Genomic DNA, 17576 nt, shown 5'->3' on the forward strand with positions numbered 1-17576 from the left:
AGAAGATTTACTTACACAACAATCTCTCTTCATTTTCTCCGAACCAAAGGGAGATGTTCAGAGAGCTTCACAAAACACAAAAATTAAATTAGCCAATTTCACCACTAAAATGAGTAGATTTTAGTCCAACATAATTCAATACTGAAAGCTGCATTTAAAAAAACCATAGCCCAGGCCCCAGAGTCAAGACATTAGCAATGAAATTGCACATCAACAGAATTAAAGGCTCATTTCAAAGGAAAATGGTCTTCAAACTCTGGTGGAACTGAGATAAAGAGAAAAGTGATCTAGACTCTGAGGACAGGGAGTTCCACATATGCGATGCTATCCCAATGAAAGTGTCAGAAGACAATGGTACACGCAGGAGAGGCTCCATCAGATAAATGGGTGGATTCACATAGGTCTTTCAAGCCCTCGTGGCCATCATACCTGGCTGGAGGCTCCTTCTCATCAACCCTCTATCTTGATAACACAGGGTTAAAAACTGGGATTGTCCCCTGTCGAAAATTTATGATTTGTGGAATATCATGAGCAGTCCTTGCTCCTCGCAAGTAAGTTTGAGACACTTAAGACTGCCTGCTGTAAGGTTCTTTAGAGAATAAACTATTTTCTTTTTTATGCTAGCTGTTTTCCCCCTCAGTTCTTTTCCTCTATCCCTAATCTTAAAAACAAAGTCCATAATTTGGAAGCTGGGATTCTTAACTGTATTCTTTTGATGATGAACAGAACATCTCTACATCCTGCACTATAACAAACCTGATTGTTCTAAAGCCTCTTCTCAAAACAGGGCTGATGCAGGCATTAGGTGAAGCCAGGGCCGGATTTAGGTTTGATGAGGCCCTAAGCTACTGAAGGTAATGGGGCCCTTTATATGTCCAGCTGTAATTTGTCAACAACAAATCGTCACTGTTTTTTGTGTTGAATATATGCTATATGGTAATTTATGGATCTAATAGGTATCTAAAGCCATTTGCACATAACAAATAGGAGCCTACACAACACAAAACACTGTTGCTGCATGTAGGTTTTATTTTATTTGTTTTTTATCTTATATTTTGGAAATGTACATCCAGTTTTTCTCCCTTTAAATTTTTTTTGGGCCCCAAGAGAGTGGGGCCCTAAGCTATAGCTTGTTTAGCTTATACATAAAATATGGTGCTGGCCTTGTAGCTACACAACCATCCATAAAAGAAGCTGAGCCATCCATCCATCAGTCCTCTGAGACGGTGGAGACTCTGCTTTTAGCTCCACTGTTTTTCTCATTTTGACCTTGTCAGCTACTCCAACTGAGAACACCCCGGGCATCCACAGCTAATTATTTCTGAATTCCTCTGTTTGGCCCTCATATTTCTACAAGCATAGTCAGACATCTTCCTTTGCATACACTTCTGCCTTCTATCCCCAAGGCAGTTACAGATGCATGCATATTCCATACTTCAAGCCTGTTGTCGATCAAAAAGGGCTTGGCATAAAGCCGTGGTCAAGTGGTTCCTCTCTGAAAAACATATTATGGATGTTTAGCACTCAAGGTTCCTGTGTTTCTGCTCCTTAGAGGCAGACGTAGTATTAGTTAGTATAAGGCATGTGACACTATTTCTCCCCCCCCATTTCCCATGGCTGGTTATCTCGCCCTCCTCCGTCGTATTTACAAAGCAAGCAGCATTGTCTGCAGAGCGATGGCAGCAGGTGCTGCTGTCGGAATGTGGCCTGTGATCCCTCACAAGATTAGCTTCCCCCTCGTCCTCCGATTCCACGCCAGCTGAAAGGGAAGAACTGTGACGATAACAGCAGGCTCTCCAAGTGTGTTTCATTTCCAGTGGGATACCTCTCTGCGCAGAGTTTAATTTCAGCCAAAGGGTCACCATGCCTCGGCTCAGAAACATGTTTTTGTGTCCGAACCATGTGATGTAACGAGAAATAAACAGGTCTTTGAGCACGTTCAGAGTGCATTCCCAAAACCATCCCTGGTGTTTTCAGGATCATGGAAGAGTGGTTCTTAGACACGTGATGTTTCTAGTCATTCTGAGCTATAGCATGTTCCACTTTAGAAAGTTACCACTGGCTATACTTAAAATGTTCACAAGAAAACCACAAACCGTCAACTTGCTATTGGGTTTCTGTGATGTTTGTAAGGGTAAGAACATCCACCCAGAGTTAAGGGTGGGGAAGAAATCAAGCCACTATTTGCAGAGAAATGCAGCTGCCCTTCAAAAATCCGCAAGCTACAAATTTCACAGTGCTGTTCTCGCCCTCCCCCAGCAAAAAAATAATTAGACAAACTTGTGGATAGTCCAAAACGATGCACACAAAAACCGATATATTAGTGAATTTAGTGTACCAAGTACAATATTTGTGAGTGTACCCATCTCAGGTGCTCAGTGGACATAGACACACACACTCCCCAACCCAGCTTCCCATTCTTCAGTTAAAGCTTTGGAGAAGAGAACCTCATGAGATAACTTCTCCCACGGGGATTTTTCAGAGCAGGAAGTAGAGGCAGCCAAGGAGGTTGCACAGAAATGGAAGAAGTTTAATGGAAAGAAGGACACAGTCACTGCTCAGAGGCACCTCACAAGAATAAGGTAAGCCCACCAAAATTCTTAAGTGCCCCAAGAAAGAGGAAAAATAAAAATAAAATGGAAGACTCTTTGGCAGGGGAAGAAAAGTTCTGAGCAATTGGAAGACAGGATTCAGCACAGCATTAAGGGATTATTATTATTATTATTATTATTATTATTATTATTATTATTTGCTTTTTGTGACAGTACTCACCGGTACAGAGTATGCACAAACTTTTTTTCACAGCCCAGGATAAACATTTTGTGCCAGCACCACAGTCCAGTGGTCATTATATGAGTACTGGCACCTCATTTTCCACCGAAAAATCTGTTCCTCTTCTTCTGCAGATGTATTAGGCACTTGTCACCTAAAAGGTCTCTAAGCAGCTGACTTTTTAACAGATAACTACATTATACCTTTGCAAATTCCTAGAAAACATGAACATGCTCATAGAGACACCCACAATCCAAATTCATGTCCAAAAACAAAACACTGCCAGGTTGGGTTTTGCAAGAAATAGCAGGGAAGTGACCTACCCAAAAAGAAAAAATAAATTATTTAAATGATAGCATGTAGCTTACTGCACATTAATAATTTGAGGCATCATAATCTCTGGAGTGAAGCTATGGGGGATTAAAAACAAAACACACACACCATGATTTTTAAAAATTTCTTTTTGAATTGGCATCTAGTAGGCTCTACAGCACGTTTGGTTTAAATATGACACTGTTCACTTTTCACTGCCCTGTTAATAGCATTCATAAGTGTACAAAAATAGGGCATGAGAGACTCGCAGGCGCTTTTAGTGCGATGTGTGAAAACACCCTCAGACAAGTTGTTCCTGCTACTGGGCATGCTCTCCTACTACTGGCTGCTAGCTGTTGCCCAAATGGCTCTGAACCACTTCCAAGGCAGCCCTGCTTTCGTTGGTGTAGCAACCAAAGGGTGTGTTGTTGTTGTGAACCTAGGAATCCCGCTCTGTGCGCCAGGGAATGGTCCCCCTCCCAGCAGAGTTACTAATATTGGACTGCTGACTTTTATCAGCCATGAACTGCTGCCAGGTTATTCTTCTACAACTAACTAGACATCAGAGCCTGCATCCCATGCTATGCAAAAGGCTTTGTGTGTGTGTCTGTACATATTCAATAAAATACTACTAAACCAAATCTCAAATTTTTTTTATTGGTTGTCCATATACAGAGGGAGATGTTTTGTAATGATGAAGTGACCTTCGAAAGATTTGGGAATGGTTTTCTAAGATTTAAACTCCTGTTCTGAAGTGTAAAACACATTTTTTAAAAAATGTAATTAAATCTTGTTTTTTTATTTATATAGCACCATTGATGTGCCACCAAGTTTTAAACAATGACAAGTCCTGGCCTTGAGCTGCTTGCAGTCTAACATTCATTACTAAGGAGGCCAGGAGTGGGAGGAAGCGCTTTGGATATTAGGATAACGGAAGGAAGCATATTATTTTCATTTCAGTTAAATGGACCTCTGCTTGGGTTGCCTGCATCTTACAGCTTGCTAGCAATTCTGAAGCATTGCTTTTCTCAAGCATCTAAAAGCAGAGTTTAAAAGGTGGTACTTGAAATACAGACAAGGGATGCACGTGGCACTGTGGTCTAAACCACTGAGCCTCTTGGGCTTGCCGATCAGAACGACGGCAGTTTGAATCCACACAACGGGGTGAACTCCTGTTGCTCGGTCCCAGCTCCTGCCAATTTAGCAGTTTGAAAGCACACCAATGCAAGTAGATAAATAGGTACCACTGCAGCAGGAAGGTAAACAGCGTTTCCATGCATTCTGGCTTCCATCACGGTGTTCCGTTGCACCAGAAGCAGTTTAGTCATGTTGGCCACATGACCCGGAAAGCTGTCTGTGGACAAACGCCGGCTCCCTTGGCCTGAAAATTGAGATGAGTGCCGCACCCCATAGTTGCCTTTGACAGGACTTAACCATCCAGGGGTCCTTTACTTAAAATACTACTATATTCTCATTAAATATCCAACAGTGCCCATCCTCACAAACAAGGTCCTGATATATGTTTTCTCAGAAGTAACTCATATTCAAAGGTCTGCTTCTCTCTGCAATTGGCCTTTTCATTAGTATTGTCCTCCTTTCACCTTACTTTGAAATAGCATCTGCTTCTCGTATTCTAAGTGGCAGGTTTCCATTTTCATGGTGTTCCTGAAATTTACTGATCTATTTCTATTCCCTGCAAGTGTGTGTGCGCACACACGTGAGCCTTTAATTAATAATTTCCTATTTACAAGAGAGTGAATTTTTTTTCCAGACTGCCATTTTGCAACGAGTACTCTGCTCTTTCAGTAAAAAGACACCTGAAACAAAAATTCTGAAAATTGTGGCTACTTTAAGAAATTGTACGTGCTTCTCCTTTCAGGCATTGCACTGGTATCATGCAGTTGCAATGAATAATGGGACATTTCAATTAGCTAATTCGTTTGTGAGTGAATGAATAGCATATCTGCCTATCTAGCCAAAAATTCAAATATAAGACACTTTGGGACTAGAACCTTCTCCCACATCTGGGAAATTTTAATTACTTTGGTTCAGTTCTCCATCACTTTTATATCCACTTCACATGACTCTTTTGATAGCTGCCTCACTTGAAGTTGTAATCAACACATTTCCATAGATTTCACGCAACTTCCCCCCAATAAAGAGAGTGGAAAGTTTTGCATATTGATTGATTGCAATAATGCCTGAGTGCACTTGCTTGCATCATACTGTAAGATGTGGAGCAAACTTTACCATCTACCTTACTGAGCAATGTGGCCATAATGATTCCCGGCACAGCTTTGGAAATTATCAAAAAATATTCCCACATGTTCTGTGGCATCAAGTGTTATGGGGAACCTGCTGTTAGGAAAAGAGTCAGAAGCAGGCAGCTCTTTCGATCCTGCCCTGTGGATGCTGATGGTGTCTGAGTAGGGGTGCCAACTTGAATAAAATATTGGGGGGTGGGTTAAACAGGTAAGCCCCACCCTGCATAATCGATCACATGATGTAGCACGCACACACCATTTGAATGACAATGCCCATCAACTTGGGGGGGGGGGGTCCTAGCTCCCTCAAATATTTTATTGGGGGTTTTTGCTTTTTAGAAGCTGCCCTCAAGGACAGCACCAAATTCTAAACTCACATTCAAAACATAGTTTGGAGGTTTGAGCAATTTAAGTGAAAAACTGCTGTTGAATACTCTTTTCCCTTAACAAAGCTCTTAAGCCAGATCCCCAAACTAGATTTTGAGCTTTAAATAACAATTTGGACCATTCTTCTAGGAAAAGTATGTCTTAGGTGTTTGATGTCCCTCTGGGCTGCAGCCAAAGATTACCCAGGGAAGTGGCATTTTGTTGTCTGAACTTCTATTGCAGACTTGTAGCTCTGAGATCCTTCCTGTTTCATCAGGGAATCCTTAAGCAGAGTTCATTTCACGATCCCCAGGTAATCAAAATTGTGTGGTGCTGATAGTGCCGAATGCTAACCAGCTTTTTTGATGCCAGCCTGGCATTTATTGTTATCTGAAGCTAGTTGCTTGCCTTCCCTCCAGGGTTCTATTTGTGAATTTTCTACGTCTATAAATGGAAACCCTAGCTAACAAGAAATTATCGCCTGGGCAGCCTGATACAGTTCTGTCTCACAACTTGAGTATGTGATGTGGTAGGGTGTCTAAGGCGCTCCTTTGTGGGATCTGAATCCCTTCTCTTCCTTGGAAATGGAGTTAGGAAAGCACAAACCAGAAGCTTCAACAAGAAACACTTTGTGGAATGAGAAGCTAAAGGTAACAAGTGGTTTACCTTAAAATAAGGGGGTGGTTTGGAGTTGTTGAGGACATGGAAGAAATGCAAAGTACGGCAGCTCTTGCATGGCTGAGACGTTCCAGTTACTATTTTGATACTTCCTCGAGTCAGTGACCTTGAAGATTAACAGGTTCAATAACAGTGTGTAGAATTTAATTCTGCTGTTATCTCTCATTCGGATGATGGGGGTGGTGTTACAGACGTTTCAGTACTGTGGAGTTGCCTGTTAAAATGATAAAGCTATAGATCTGCTCCTGTATCTTGCGAAGTATTCTGTATATATTTTAACAAGTCTTTCAACATGGTGCATGCCTTCCACTATGTGTCCAATACTGCATAAGGCAGAGAAGAATCCAAAATCCCCCAGATTTGCTTTTGTTTACAGTATATGTTGACTTACTCCGGGGTGATAAATGGAATTTGCTTGTGCCAAATTTGTTTTCCCGGTAGCACGAAAGGGCTGCGTTATTCTTGACCCTGGGAATGGGTAAGCTGTGTTGCCTGTCGCTTCCACCGAATGATGAATTAGAAATTGCATCACGTTCTTGAGAAGAAAGGCAATACAATTGAGGGATCAGTTTTGTTGCCTTCTCCTAATTCACTGTGAGAATTGCTAGTTTTTACTTTGCTGGCTTTGACTTGGAACTTCCCCCAAATGCCAGTGAAAGAAATAAAATCATTTGTGGACAACAGTGCAAACATTTCATTCTACTCAAAGAGTCTTTGTCTGAGGACCTGTTAGTCTCAACCCTTCACCTAGAGATTATTTTCTCCATTATCATGGGGTGTTTTTGTGCAACATTATTTAAGTTCTGACACAGAGATGTGTTGACCTAGTAACCTAGGGACAAGGCCACTGCCACCCTCAGGCTGGACCTAGAAACCTTCTTTAGAATTAGTGTTTACTTGATGTAGGTGTACTTGTCAATACCTGTTGGTATGCTGCAGTAAATTGTATACATAGAGTTCCACAATATATACAAATTTATCAGTTCATTTTCTCTATCTTTTATTCAAAACTACTATACATCATTATGAACATACGGGTACATACAATACTGTTACCTAGATTTTACTATGTCGTGTTATATAATTTTCTTTCCTACATTTTAAAAAATGCAGCTCTATATGTAAGTCCACCTATTTTTCCAACCTTGCAATAATATCTTTCTTTAATACTTGCATTCTGAATTTTAAAGCAAAAATAGGGCTTTAAGCTGTTCAACGAAGTCCAACATTTATTTTCCCATTTTGCTGCAGTAGGTACTTCCATTTTTATTTTCAGTTTAAGGGCTAGCATCCTATTTGCCGCTGAAAGCAAAAATGAAACACTATGTCAACTGCCTCTTTACATCCAACTTTTTAAAATAATTATACAGTGGTACCTCTGGTTGTGAACATGATCTGTTCCGGAGGCCCGTTCGCAACATGAAAAGCCCGCAGCCTGAAGCGCCATATTTGCGCAGGTGCACACCGCGATTTGGCGCTTCTGCGCATGCGTGAGTGGTGAAACCCAGAAGTAACCCTTTCTGGTACTTCCGGGTCACCGCCAGATGCAACCTGAAAGAACGTAACACTTGGCTTCCGCAAGATCTGGCCCTGAAAGAAAAACGTCCCAGTTTTCCTTTGGGGCATGTTGGTGGGCATGCTTCATGCATCTAAAAAAGTGGCCTTGAGTCCACAAAAACAATACCATCATAAATTGTTTTTTTAAAAAGGTACCTAGGATATAAACCTCACCAGACACAATGAGACGTACTTCTGGGTAAGCCTGCAAAAGCCTAGGAAATGAATGTTCATTTGAAGCCTCCTTCCCATTTCTCCTCGGTTGTACTGTTCTCCAGGCCCTCTTCCAGGCCAGTTGCAATTGCCTCGCTTTCTCCTTCACAGCTTATTTGATGCTGTGAATGAAGACATGAAGTAACAGTGGGAGTAGCAACTTGCCCCTTCATCAATAGCGTGTAAAAAATTGTTTTCGGAAGACCAGGCACAGATCCACTACAGCTCTATGCGCAAGAGGGAAAATGTAATGGGGAGCCTCAGTGCTTTAGCTGGTTTTCTTCAGGAACTGTGACTGCAAGTCTCTCATTCTTTCTCTTCTCAGGAAGGAGAGGCAGGCAGACAGAGTACCCTGTCTGGTAAAGGGCATTAGCCATAGCACTGCTTGTATTTTCCTCCCCAAAGACTTCCTCACCTTTTAATGTGCCCTTTCGTTTAAAAGTACTCTATGTTACTGCTACAGCTGCTGCGTCAGTGCTTCAGCTTTGCCCTACCTGAATATTTTGTCATTTCCCTGGCCCAGCGAGAGGTGGGAGATGATTGATACGAAGGGGTAGGATCAAAGGCAAACGGACTTGCAAGCCCTGCATCTTTAGTGTGACATTTGTTACATACAGTACATGCAGTAAACATATTTTCCATCTTCGCTTTGCACTGAATTTCACGTACCTAAATATGTCAGGCTCCCTTTGCCAATATAATATCCACAGGGAGAAATTGAAATAGATTCTTGTGGGAGATAAGATTACCGTCTGGCACCTCAGTCCAAAACATTTTCACGATGGCATGAGATGTTGGGCGTCCCCACAACACGTGGCTAGCTTCATGTTTTGAGATGTTGCACTGGTGTGAGAGCTTATCAATGAATTTCCTTCCCTTCTCTTTATTTGCCTTTACTTAGAAGAACATTTATAAGCTGCCAATTCATTAAGAATCATGGCTATGTACATGAAGACATTGTAAGAGTATAAAATGCAGAACCAAATGACCACTGGCTCCTATTAATTCTCTTTAAAAATGGTTGGCGAAATGTTTGTGACAGGTGTCAGGATGACAGAATTGTAGGTGCCCGACTTCAATATTACTTGATGCCCCTGCGCTAAAAAGCCCGAGCTCATGTAGAAACTAATGGAATATCACTTACTGTAACTGCAAGACAGTCAGAAGAGCTTCTCCAGATGATTTCAATGATGAGAGCAGAAGTCTGCTATAGTGCAAGGATTCCCAAGCTGTGGTCTATGGGCCACCAGTGGCCTGTGAGCTTCATTCAGGTGGTCCACAGCATGTCGGTGGATTTCTGATTGAAGATGGCACATATATTGCATTAGATATTTATATCCATTTTTAATTGTATTTCTTGGCCATAGAATTGTAGAGTTGGAAGGGACCACGAGGGTCATCCAGTCCAACTCCTTTATTACTTCTTTTATTTATTATATTATATTGTATTACAATTTAAATCTGAACACACTCAAATGCAATCTTTAAGAAACGATTTATGAAACACACGTAAAACTCCCACAACACCTAGTTCAGTGCATTGCAATTGCTACAAGAGGCAGAAAAATCAAACGGTGGTCCACCAGTACTGTACCACCAGCAATTTCAGGTGGTCCATGGGGGAAAATCTTTGGAAGCTGCCATAATAAGTGTATTCTAACCACATAGCTGTTGCAGAAAATCTGTGGACTGATGTGATTTTACTCTTGAATCTTCGCAGAATAGCAGACCCATGGATTAAGTTGTGAGAACTTGTAATTTGTGGCATTTGGATGGTTTTATGTGGACAGGCGGAGTCCCCAGATCCCGCGCGGTCCCCCCCCCCGTCATGTGGAATAACAACTCAAGACAACGTGCTATGGGATTAAATTGGCCACAACTTTATTAAATTTCAAATGTGGGTAGACCTTGGCTCAGGCATTGGGTGTTCTCCCTCCCCAGTCCCCAGCTGGGGACCTAGGGAGCATCAGGGTTATCCAGTGTGTGTGGGGGGGATGGGCCAGCTCTGGAGAACATATGTTCAAGCAGAGATAGCTGCCCCCGTTACGCCGCCGCCGCAGGGGAGAGCGATGATGACCTTTCGATGTACAGTCAAAGCCTCCCTTCAGAAACCCCTTTAACGGGGAACCCTGGTATTGTCACCGCAAAGAGGAAGATGGACTAAAGGATTCCGCCCAAGGCCTGATACCGCCAAAGTTGTGACGTTTTGCTACAGGAAACGGGAAACCTGCCAATGCAGGGAAATTCCTTTCCGGCCCTTTAACAGTGACCTTAGCGTAGCAGCGCCCGCATACCTGTGAAGAAAAGTTAACCTGCAAAACCTGTGAAGAAAAGTTAACCTGCAAAATAAGACATTAACTGAGGGTGGGTAGGGTGGGAGAAGCTCTGGAGCCAAGTGAGGATTCCCAGGTAAGATCCTGTGTGGGCAGGTAATCCCTCCCCTACCTGGCCTGGTCTCCTTGGCAACGCTTCCCCCAGGTGGGATTGGACAACTGACTGATGTAGGTGGAGACCTCCAGGTATCCCACCTGAGGGAAGGCAAAGCCAAGCCTATGCTGTTGGAGCCGCTCCAGATCTAGGGGCTGCACGCGTCCACGTAAAGGGCGCTCCCCGTTTTAAGTGGGGAGCGGTCATTGCTCATCACAGGCGACTAAGTGTGTAGCTACTTATGAGTCTGCAGTAAGTAAGTCTAATTTCAGACTGAATTTCAAGGTAGCTGCAGTACTTCTGAGATCAGCACCAAGCAATAGTTTTGAATTCAGAGTACTTCACAATCTGGATCTTGTTCTATAATACAGCTTTATAAGATGATCCCTGACTGTTTCCACTTGATGGAGCTTGAAGCATTACAGAGTCATCTGAATGAGAGACTGACATTAGATAAAGGCTTTTAATGCCAGTCTCTGATTATCAGTACAGCAACAATGATGTTGACTTTCCTTACAGAAAGACGTTTCAGAATGCCATAGACACTCCTGACTTGCTTTGATTAATCATTCTCTTACTATCTGTTGGCAGCTTAGTCAACTTCTGTTGGCAGCTTGGTCAACTTCACTGATAGATGTGTCACAACTTGATTCATTAAGGGCTAGAGGCAAATGTATCTTATTTCTTTCTGGTAGTTGGGTAGGACAAGGTACACTGACCTCAAGTAGCACCACACTCCTTGGCTGAAGGAGAAGTCAAAGTTCACTGCCTTTCAGTTCAAACTGAACATCCCCAGGTTGTGCAAAAGATAGATAGGAATGAATGCTGTTTATTTTGGACCAGGGTGTTTATTGCAAGGTGCTCTGCTAAGTGGGAAGCTCACACTGAAAGTAAACTGAGACATCTTGATAGCATTCCTTGCTAAAAATGATGGACTGGATTTTTGTGGTGCTTTCTCAGGAAGAGATGGGCAAGCCCAGCTTTACATCTGAACATTAGCTGACTGATGAAAAGGAAAAGGAGGAGCCTGGGGAAGAGGATATGGGAAAGTCTGGAATATGTGGTGATAAGTGAATTCTGGAAACCAGCCCTGCTGCTGTAAAATGCTGGTAATTTCAAAAACTGCCTCATTCACCTGAGACTTATGCTTCCAGTGTCTTATCCAAGGAGGGAAATCACGTAGGCATGGGCATCAAATTCACATGGAGCACACATCACTCTCAACTCTTTGGACTTCACCCTGGATATGGGAAAAAACTTTACACATACCCTCCACCTTCCAAAGCTACTTGTTAATTACAGTGGTGCCTCGGGTTACATACACTTCAGGTTACATACGCTTCAGGTTACAGACTCCGCTAGCCCAGAAATAGTACCTCAGGTTAAGAACTTTGCTTCAGGATGAGAACAGAAATAGTGCTCTGGCGGCCCGGCGGCAGTGGGAGGCCCCATTAGCTAAAGTGGTGCTTCAGGTTAAGAACAGTTTCAGGTTAAGAACGGACCTCCGGAACAAATTAAGTACTTAACCCGAGGTACCACTGTACTTATATAACTGATTTCCTTCAAAGCAACACATTTTTACAAAAGCAAATGAAATACTTGGTATCAGGCTAGGGATGTCAGAGAATTCTGAAGAAAATAGGAGCAGAAATTGCCAAAGTTCATTTATTCATCTATGTCCGGCATGTAAATCAATCCAGTGAATCTGATTGGTATTCACAATTGTTTTCAGTCCATAAATTACGTGTACTTGACGACTCCTACCCTCCAATCTGCACTGAATCTTCTTTTTACTGAAACAATGTGGCCTAATGTCAGAATAATGCAGTTAATTATGTAGAATTTTACCACCATGGGCAGAATGGAAATCGATGCCTTCTTACATTCCTAACTGAGACTGAGCAACGATTTGCAAAGAATCCCTGCTTCAAACCAGTCAACTGTCCCAACAGCAAGCTGACCCCACCATGCATCCAAATGGTATATAAGCTGTGATTTTTTAATTGATTAATATACCACTTAATCAAAGGGCTCATTAAAACGGTAGATAAAATACAGCTAAAACCTACAAAACTATTTTTTTTAAAAACCCCCAAATATACATAAAATCTTTGAAACACAGATAACACCAGTAAAACTTTTAAAACAAATGTAGCTTAGCTATGCTAAGGTTGCTGAACTAGAAAGGTTTTCTCCAGTTGTCTAAAACAAGGTAACAAAGACACGGAACTAGTGGAATTTAGTAAATTTCATCCTGTTGATTATCTTACTAGTTTAAATCATAATTAGTAGTTAAAGGGGGCAGAAAACACATGCATCACACAGATATTCTGTCTGTTTTCCCTTTCCCTTCCAGCAATGAAGTTGGTTTATTGGTTAAAATTAGTAAGGTAGAAGCCTAGCCCTGCCTTGATGTCATCTGTATGACTCATCAACAGGATAGCATGTTAACCCTCCACCGTAGGGTGTGGTACTCTAAGAATAGTGACAGAACTTGATTCCAGCATCAACAGCTATTACATGACTCTCTTTAAGTTGACTGAACTGTCACAGTGGCAGCACTGAGGAGAGAAAGAAGAAGAAAAGACTTGCATATCAATAGTATGTGTTTGTGGGGGGGGGGGGACGAAAAGGAAATACAAAACAGAGCTCTTCCTGTCCTCAGTGGAGAACATTATAATGTTAACTCTATGGCAGTATCCACAGGACCTTGGGAATTATAGTTCTGCACAGAGGGCAAGGAATCTCAAACAGAATTTTTGACATCCTTAGCATTCTGTAAAAAAAGTGAAAGTTGATTAGCTCTTGGGGGGGCAAGTTATTGAGCCTTTTAAAAAAAGTTTTACCTATTTTTAAGGAGATTTGCCAAAATCTAGACTTCCAACATCAGTTGCCATACGTCCGGATTTTCCTGGACATTTCAGCGATTTCCGCCCAGACACTGCTTCCGGCTACAGTATTCTGGCTATATCTGGGAAATTCCGGACATAGGGCAACCCTAGTTGAAGTGAAAGATGCCAGAAGAGAAAGCAAGCAGTCAGAGGCTGCTGTCTGGCCAGGCAACCCATCACCACTGGGTTCTGGATAGGCTAGCAGCTGGCTAGAGTGCCAGGCCTGGTTTTAGCCACCCACCGACTGAAGCTGAACCTCTGTTACTGGATCACGAGACATTGCTACAGGCTCAGTAAAATCTCCCAGGACCTGTGTCCAGGACTCTCTGTGGTGCCAGCAAATAAGGACAGACATGTGGCAGTCCTGGGGGAGGGTGGTAGCAGGTGCCCCTGCTGCTCCTGGCAAATTGGCTTGCCATGACCCTGAGAATGCTTCTTTCGCTAAAGAGAGAAATTTGGATATGAAGCAGGGATTTTAAGTGGGTGGGGAGAAACTGAGGACAGAGTGGTGGGGAACTGCAACAAACTTTTGGAGTGTGACTTGCTACTCTGCAGGATACTCCATTCCACCCCAGACCCTGTGATCACCACCTGAGGACCTTCTTTGTTTTCCTCCTCTGAGAGAAGTCTGGAGGGTGGAAACATGAGAGACTTTTCTGAGGTGGTTCCCCACTTGTGGAACACCTCCCCCTCAGGCGGCTTGCCTGGCGCCTTCATTACATATCTTTAGGTGCCAGGCAAAAACATTCCTCTTCTCATCCTTTGGGTAATTAAACAATCCATGGCCTTTAAAACTGAGTTTGTGAGGGGTATTATTTTTGTTTGTTACTATGATATGCATTTATGTGTTCTTATATTGTAAATGACTCTGTGATCCTTGGATGAAGGGTGGAAGAGAAACTAACAACAACAACACATAAGAAACAAGCAGGGATTAAAGATCTACACTGGGAACAACTGTCTCTATATATCTTGCTGCCTGAGGCTGTTACCTCACCTTGCTTCATAGATGGGGTGGCCCTGAGTTTAGCTGCCTTTTATACATGGAGTGGAGCATCATATTATCCATTACCAGCAAAATATCTTGGAGTTGCTTACTTTTATACATCTTCAGTTGAGACCTAGGTTGCTTCCAAGCATGTGCTCAGCCCTAGAATTTGTTTTCAGGATCAAAACTCATCTCACTCCATGCTTGGTTTCCCTCTCAGTTGTCTTACTTTTTGGCATCCCCCCCCCCCCCGAGGCTTTTGATGTTGTTAAATGAATATGAGTAAAACTAAAAATCCACCTCTTGCTGATCTACTGCAAATCACCTCCAAGATCTACCAGTAGATCACAATTTTCCTTCTTCCTAGCCCTGGGAAAGCAGTCAGGCTGTTAGAATTAGCATATAAAATGTATTCAGAAATTGGCCGTGGCTTCTTGTGAAAATAATGTTTCCTTGTATATTGATTATCCCTGGAGTACAGCTGGGTTGACTCTAAGCCTGCATGTGAGACAATTACAAAGCCCCCAGCCTTGCCTCCATTTTCAGATGCTAATCTAAAGTTACTCCCTTCCATTTTAATAACTTTTACTGCTGGATTCCAAATTCCTCCTCATTGAATTACAGATTTTATAGTGGCCTATTTAACATCACTGACACAGCTCACATGATTTTAGAAAATGGCCAGACTGGGGTAGAAAAGAGTAAACAATCTCCAGCGACTCAGCTGTAGAATAATAATAACGTTTTAAATTAGAATCAGTTGGCTACTTTAAACTGAGGAATTGAATGGGCATATGCTTTCCTTTTACATCAGTTCATATTAATGTTTTAAAACTTTCCAAATGTGTTATTACCCTTTTGCCTCTTGTAAATGAAATAAAAGAGCTACAGAAAGCAGAGGAAAATTTAACAATGTCTCGGTTCAGAGATGCTTTACAGACGAAGTCTCTGATGTACATACAGTGTCCCTTACTTACAAGACTACAGTCATATCTCAGAAGTCAAACACCTTGCAAGTCAAACATTTTGGCTCCCAAAAGTCGCAAACCTGGAAATGAGTGTGAATGTTCTTTGGAACCCAAACGTCTGACACAGGTTCCACAGCTTCCGATTGGCTGCAGGAGAATGCCAAATGGGTGAGCCCTGTGAAGAGGGCAGGTGGCAGTGATGCTGCTGTGGTTGTTAAAGGTGATGGCTCTTTCTAGCACCCAGGATAAACACTGAGCTAAAGCTGTGTGACATTTTCAGCTGAAAATGTTTTTGGTTTCCCAGTGGGGCCGTTGTCAATTATTTGTGCTAAGTGCATCTATCCCAAAGGGACTAATTACGCTGCTCTTTTCTCAGACATAACTGGTAAATGTAAGTTTGTGGTATTCCCTTGTTATATGTGTAAAGAAAAGGGGAAAAGATTTTCCAAAAACTTCGGGAAATAGAAAACAAGCCTTGGAGAGTTAAGTGACAGCTCTCCCGTTGATCTTTCTCTTGTTTCTAAAAGCTCCTTCTGATTTGATGTAGGTACTGTGCTGTTAACAGAGGTCATTAAGATAAAGGTCCTGTTCACATGTTCAACCAGCTGTGTGGGAAATGCTTGCCGCTGGTGCTGTGTACAACCAACCTCATAACTATCTTCCACCTGATTGGCAGCCCTCCAGAAGGGAAGTTGCTGATTGGCTGCTCTTCCCACATGGATGCTTTACACACAGAGACACACAGGAGCAATACTGTGATAGCACTGGTGGAAATAAGCTCCCTCAAGGCTGGGTGAACAATAAGCTCTCAAAACCTTGGGTTCTCAGCTCCCCTAAAACAGGAATAGAGAATCTATGGCCCTCCAGATGTTGTTGGGCAGTAAACTCATTTAGATTATCTGAGGGCATTCTACTCATGGCACCAGATCCTACAGAATATCATAGGGCGGTGATATGAAAACAGGCTTTTTTCTGCTTTTGTTCCTGTACTATGGAATACTCTTCCCTCAGCCATGGCAACCACCAGTTGCTTCAGACATCTTGTAGAGATATATCTGTTTGCTCAGGCTTGCCTTGACCTAGAAGATTGAACCATGTTTGAATCCCTTGAATTTCTAATTTGTTTTTATATGCTGATATGCTGCTGTTTTATTGGTTTTGGGTTGTATTTTTGTTCTAATGACGCCAGTGGTTTTTATATGGCACAATGCTTAGAGATTTGTAAAACATGAAGCAGTTTATCAATGCTTTTAAGTAAAATAAGCACCAGACCATTCACCATACTGGTTGGGGCTGGTGGAAGTTAGAGTCCAACAACATCTGGGCAACCAGATGTTTCTTATCCAAGTCCTAAAGGAAGCATTAGCATCCTGTAATCAGCTCCTCATCCCCCAAACCAGTTGCTTGTCTGAATGGAACCAGTAACATTTGACCAATTGGCTCTGGGACACAGCTATTATTTATGATGTTTTTGAAAAGCAGGTAAAACATGGATTTCTAATAAGTGATAGAGCATTGGTCCTTGGTCCAGTCCCTGGCAGCATCACTAGGTAGGGTTGGGAAACAATATCGGCCTAAAAACCAGAAGACCTGCTTCCATAAGTGTACTGTAGTCAATACTGAGCTAGGTAGACCAACAGTCCGAATCAGTAGAAGGCATTTTCCTGTTTTCTTAAGTAGAGACCTGAGTGAGAACTGTCTCAGTGTATTTGAATCAGAGATCTTGTTATAAAACATTTTAAATTGTCTTAGCAATTATGTTATCATAATGGCAATTTTATAAATTTATAAACATATCATGAAGAATAAGATATTATTATAGGGTCTTACATTACTTTCAAAACTGCATTTTTCTCTTGTGCAGATTCCTTGAAGCCAGCTAGGCGAGACACTTTAGGGCCATAATTTTAACCATCAGCTTATTTGGGGTCTGATACACTGTAGCATAATCTTTGTAGAAGTGTTTCGATTTGGAGCAATTTTCTTTAAAAACACCAAGATGACTTTGCTAGGCACTTTTTTTAAACTTTGCAATCACTTGAGTTTTGTTACAGTCAAGCAGTTTTTGTGTGGCTGACTTCCATTCTGAAGGGCATTCTCAGTTTATGCCAGCACCATACACCTACACACGAATATTTTA

The 17576-nt window shown here is 42.0% G+C and overlaps 1 protein-coding gene and 1 long non-coding RNA gene across 12 annotated transcripts in view; one reads left to right on the forward strand and one right to left on the reverse strand.

Moving 5' to 3' along the window:
• Positions 1-1000: 1000 nt before the first annotated feature.
• LOC310840710 lies at positions 1001-3439 on the reverse strand. The gene is made up of 3 exons (XR_014562026.1): positions 3210-3439; positions 2773-3091; positions 1001-1495 (listed from the first exon to the last, which is right to left on the reverse strand). It is a non-coding gene; the product is annotated as an uncharacterized lncRNA (long non-coding RNA).
• A 2231-nt stretch (positions 3440-5670) lies between these two features.
• MLIP (muscular LMNA interacting protein) overlaps positions 5671-17576 on the forward strand; it is a 53402-nt gene continuing 41496 nt past the window's right edge. For 4 of the 11 annotated variants that reach the window (XM_083730103.1, XM_083730107.1, XM_083730106.1 and 1 more), the window contains exon 1: positions 6041-6364. In XM_083730103.1, coding sequence (XP_083586229.1) covers positions 6299-6364 — 66 coding nt within the window. In that variant the 5' untranslated portion in view covers positions 6041-6298. Of the gene's footprint in view, positions 6365-17576 lie in introns of all 11 variants that reach the window. The other 7 variants (XM_083730109.1, XM_083730110.1, XM_083730108.1 and 4 more) reach the window with 6 other exon arrangements.

The sequence above is a fragment of the Podarcis gaigeae genome, assembly GCF_964106915.1.
Source record: "Podarcis gaigeae genome assembly, chromosome: 3".
Classification (NCBI taxonomy): domain Eukaryota; kingdom Metazoa; phylum Chordata; class Lepidosauria; order Squamata; family Lacertidae; genus Podarcis; species Podarcis gaigeae.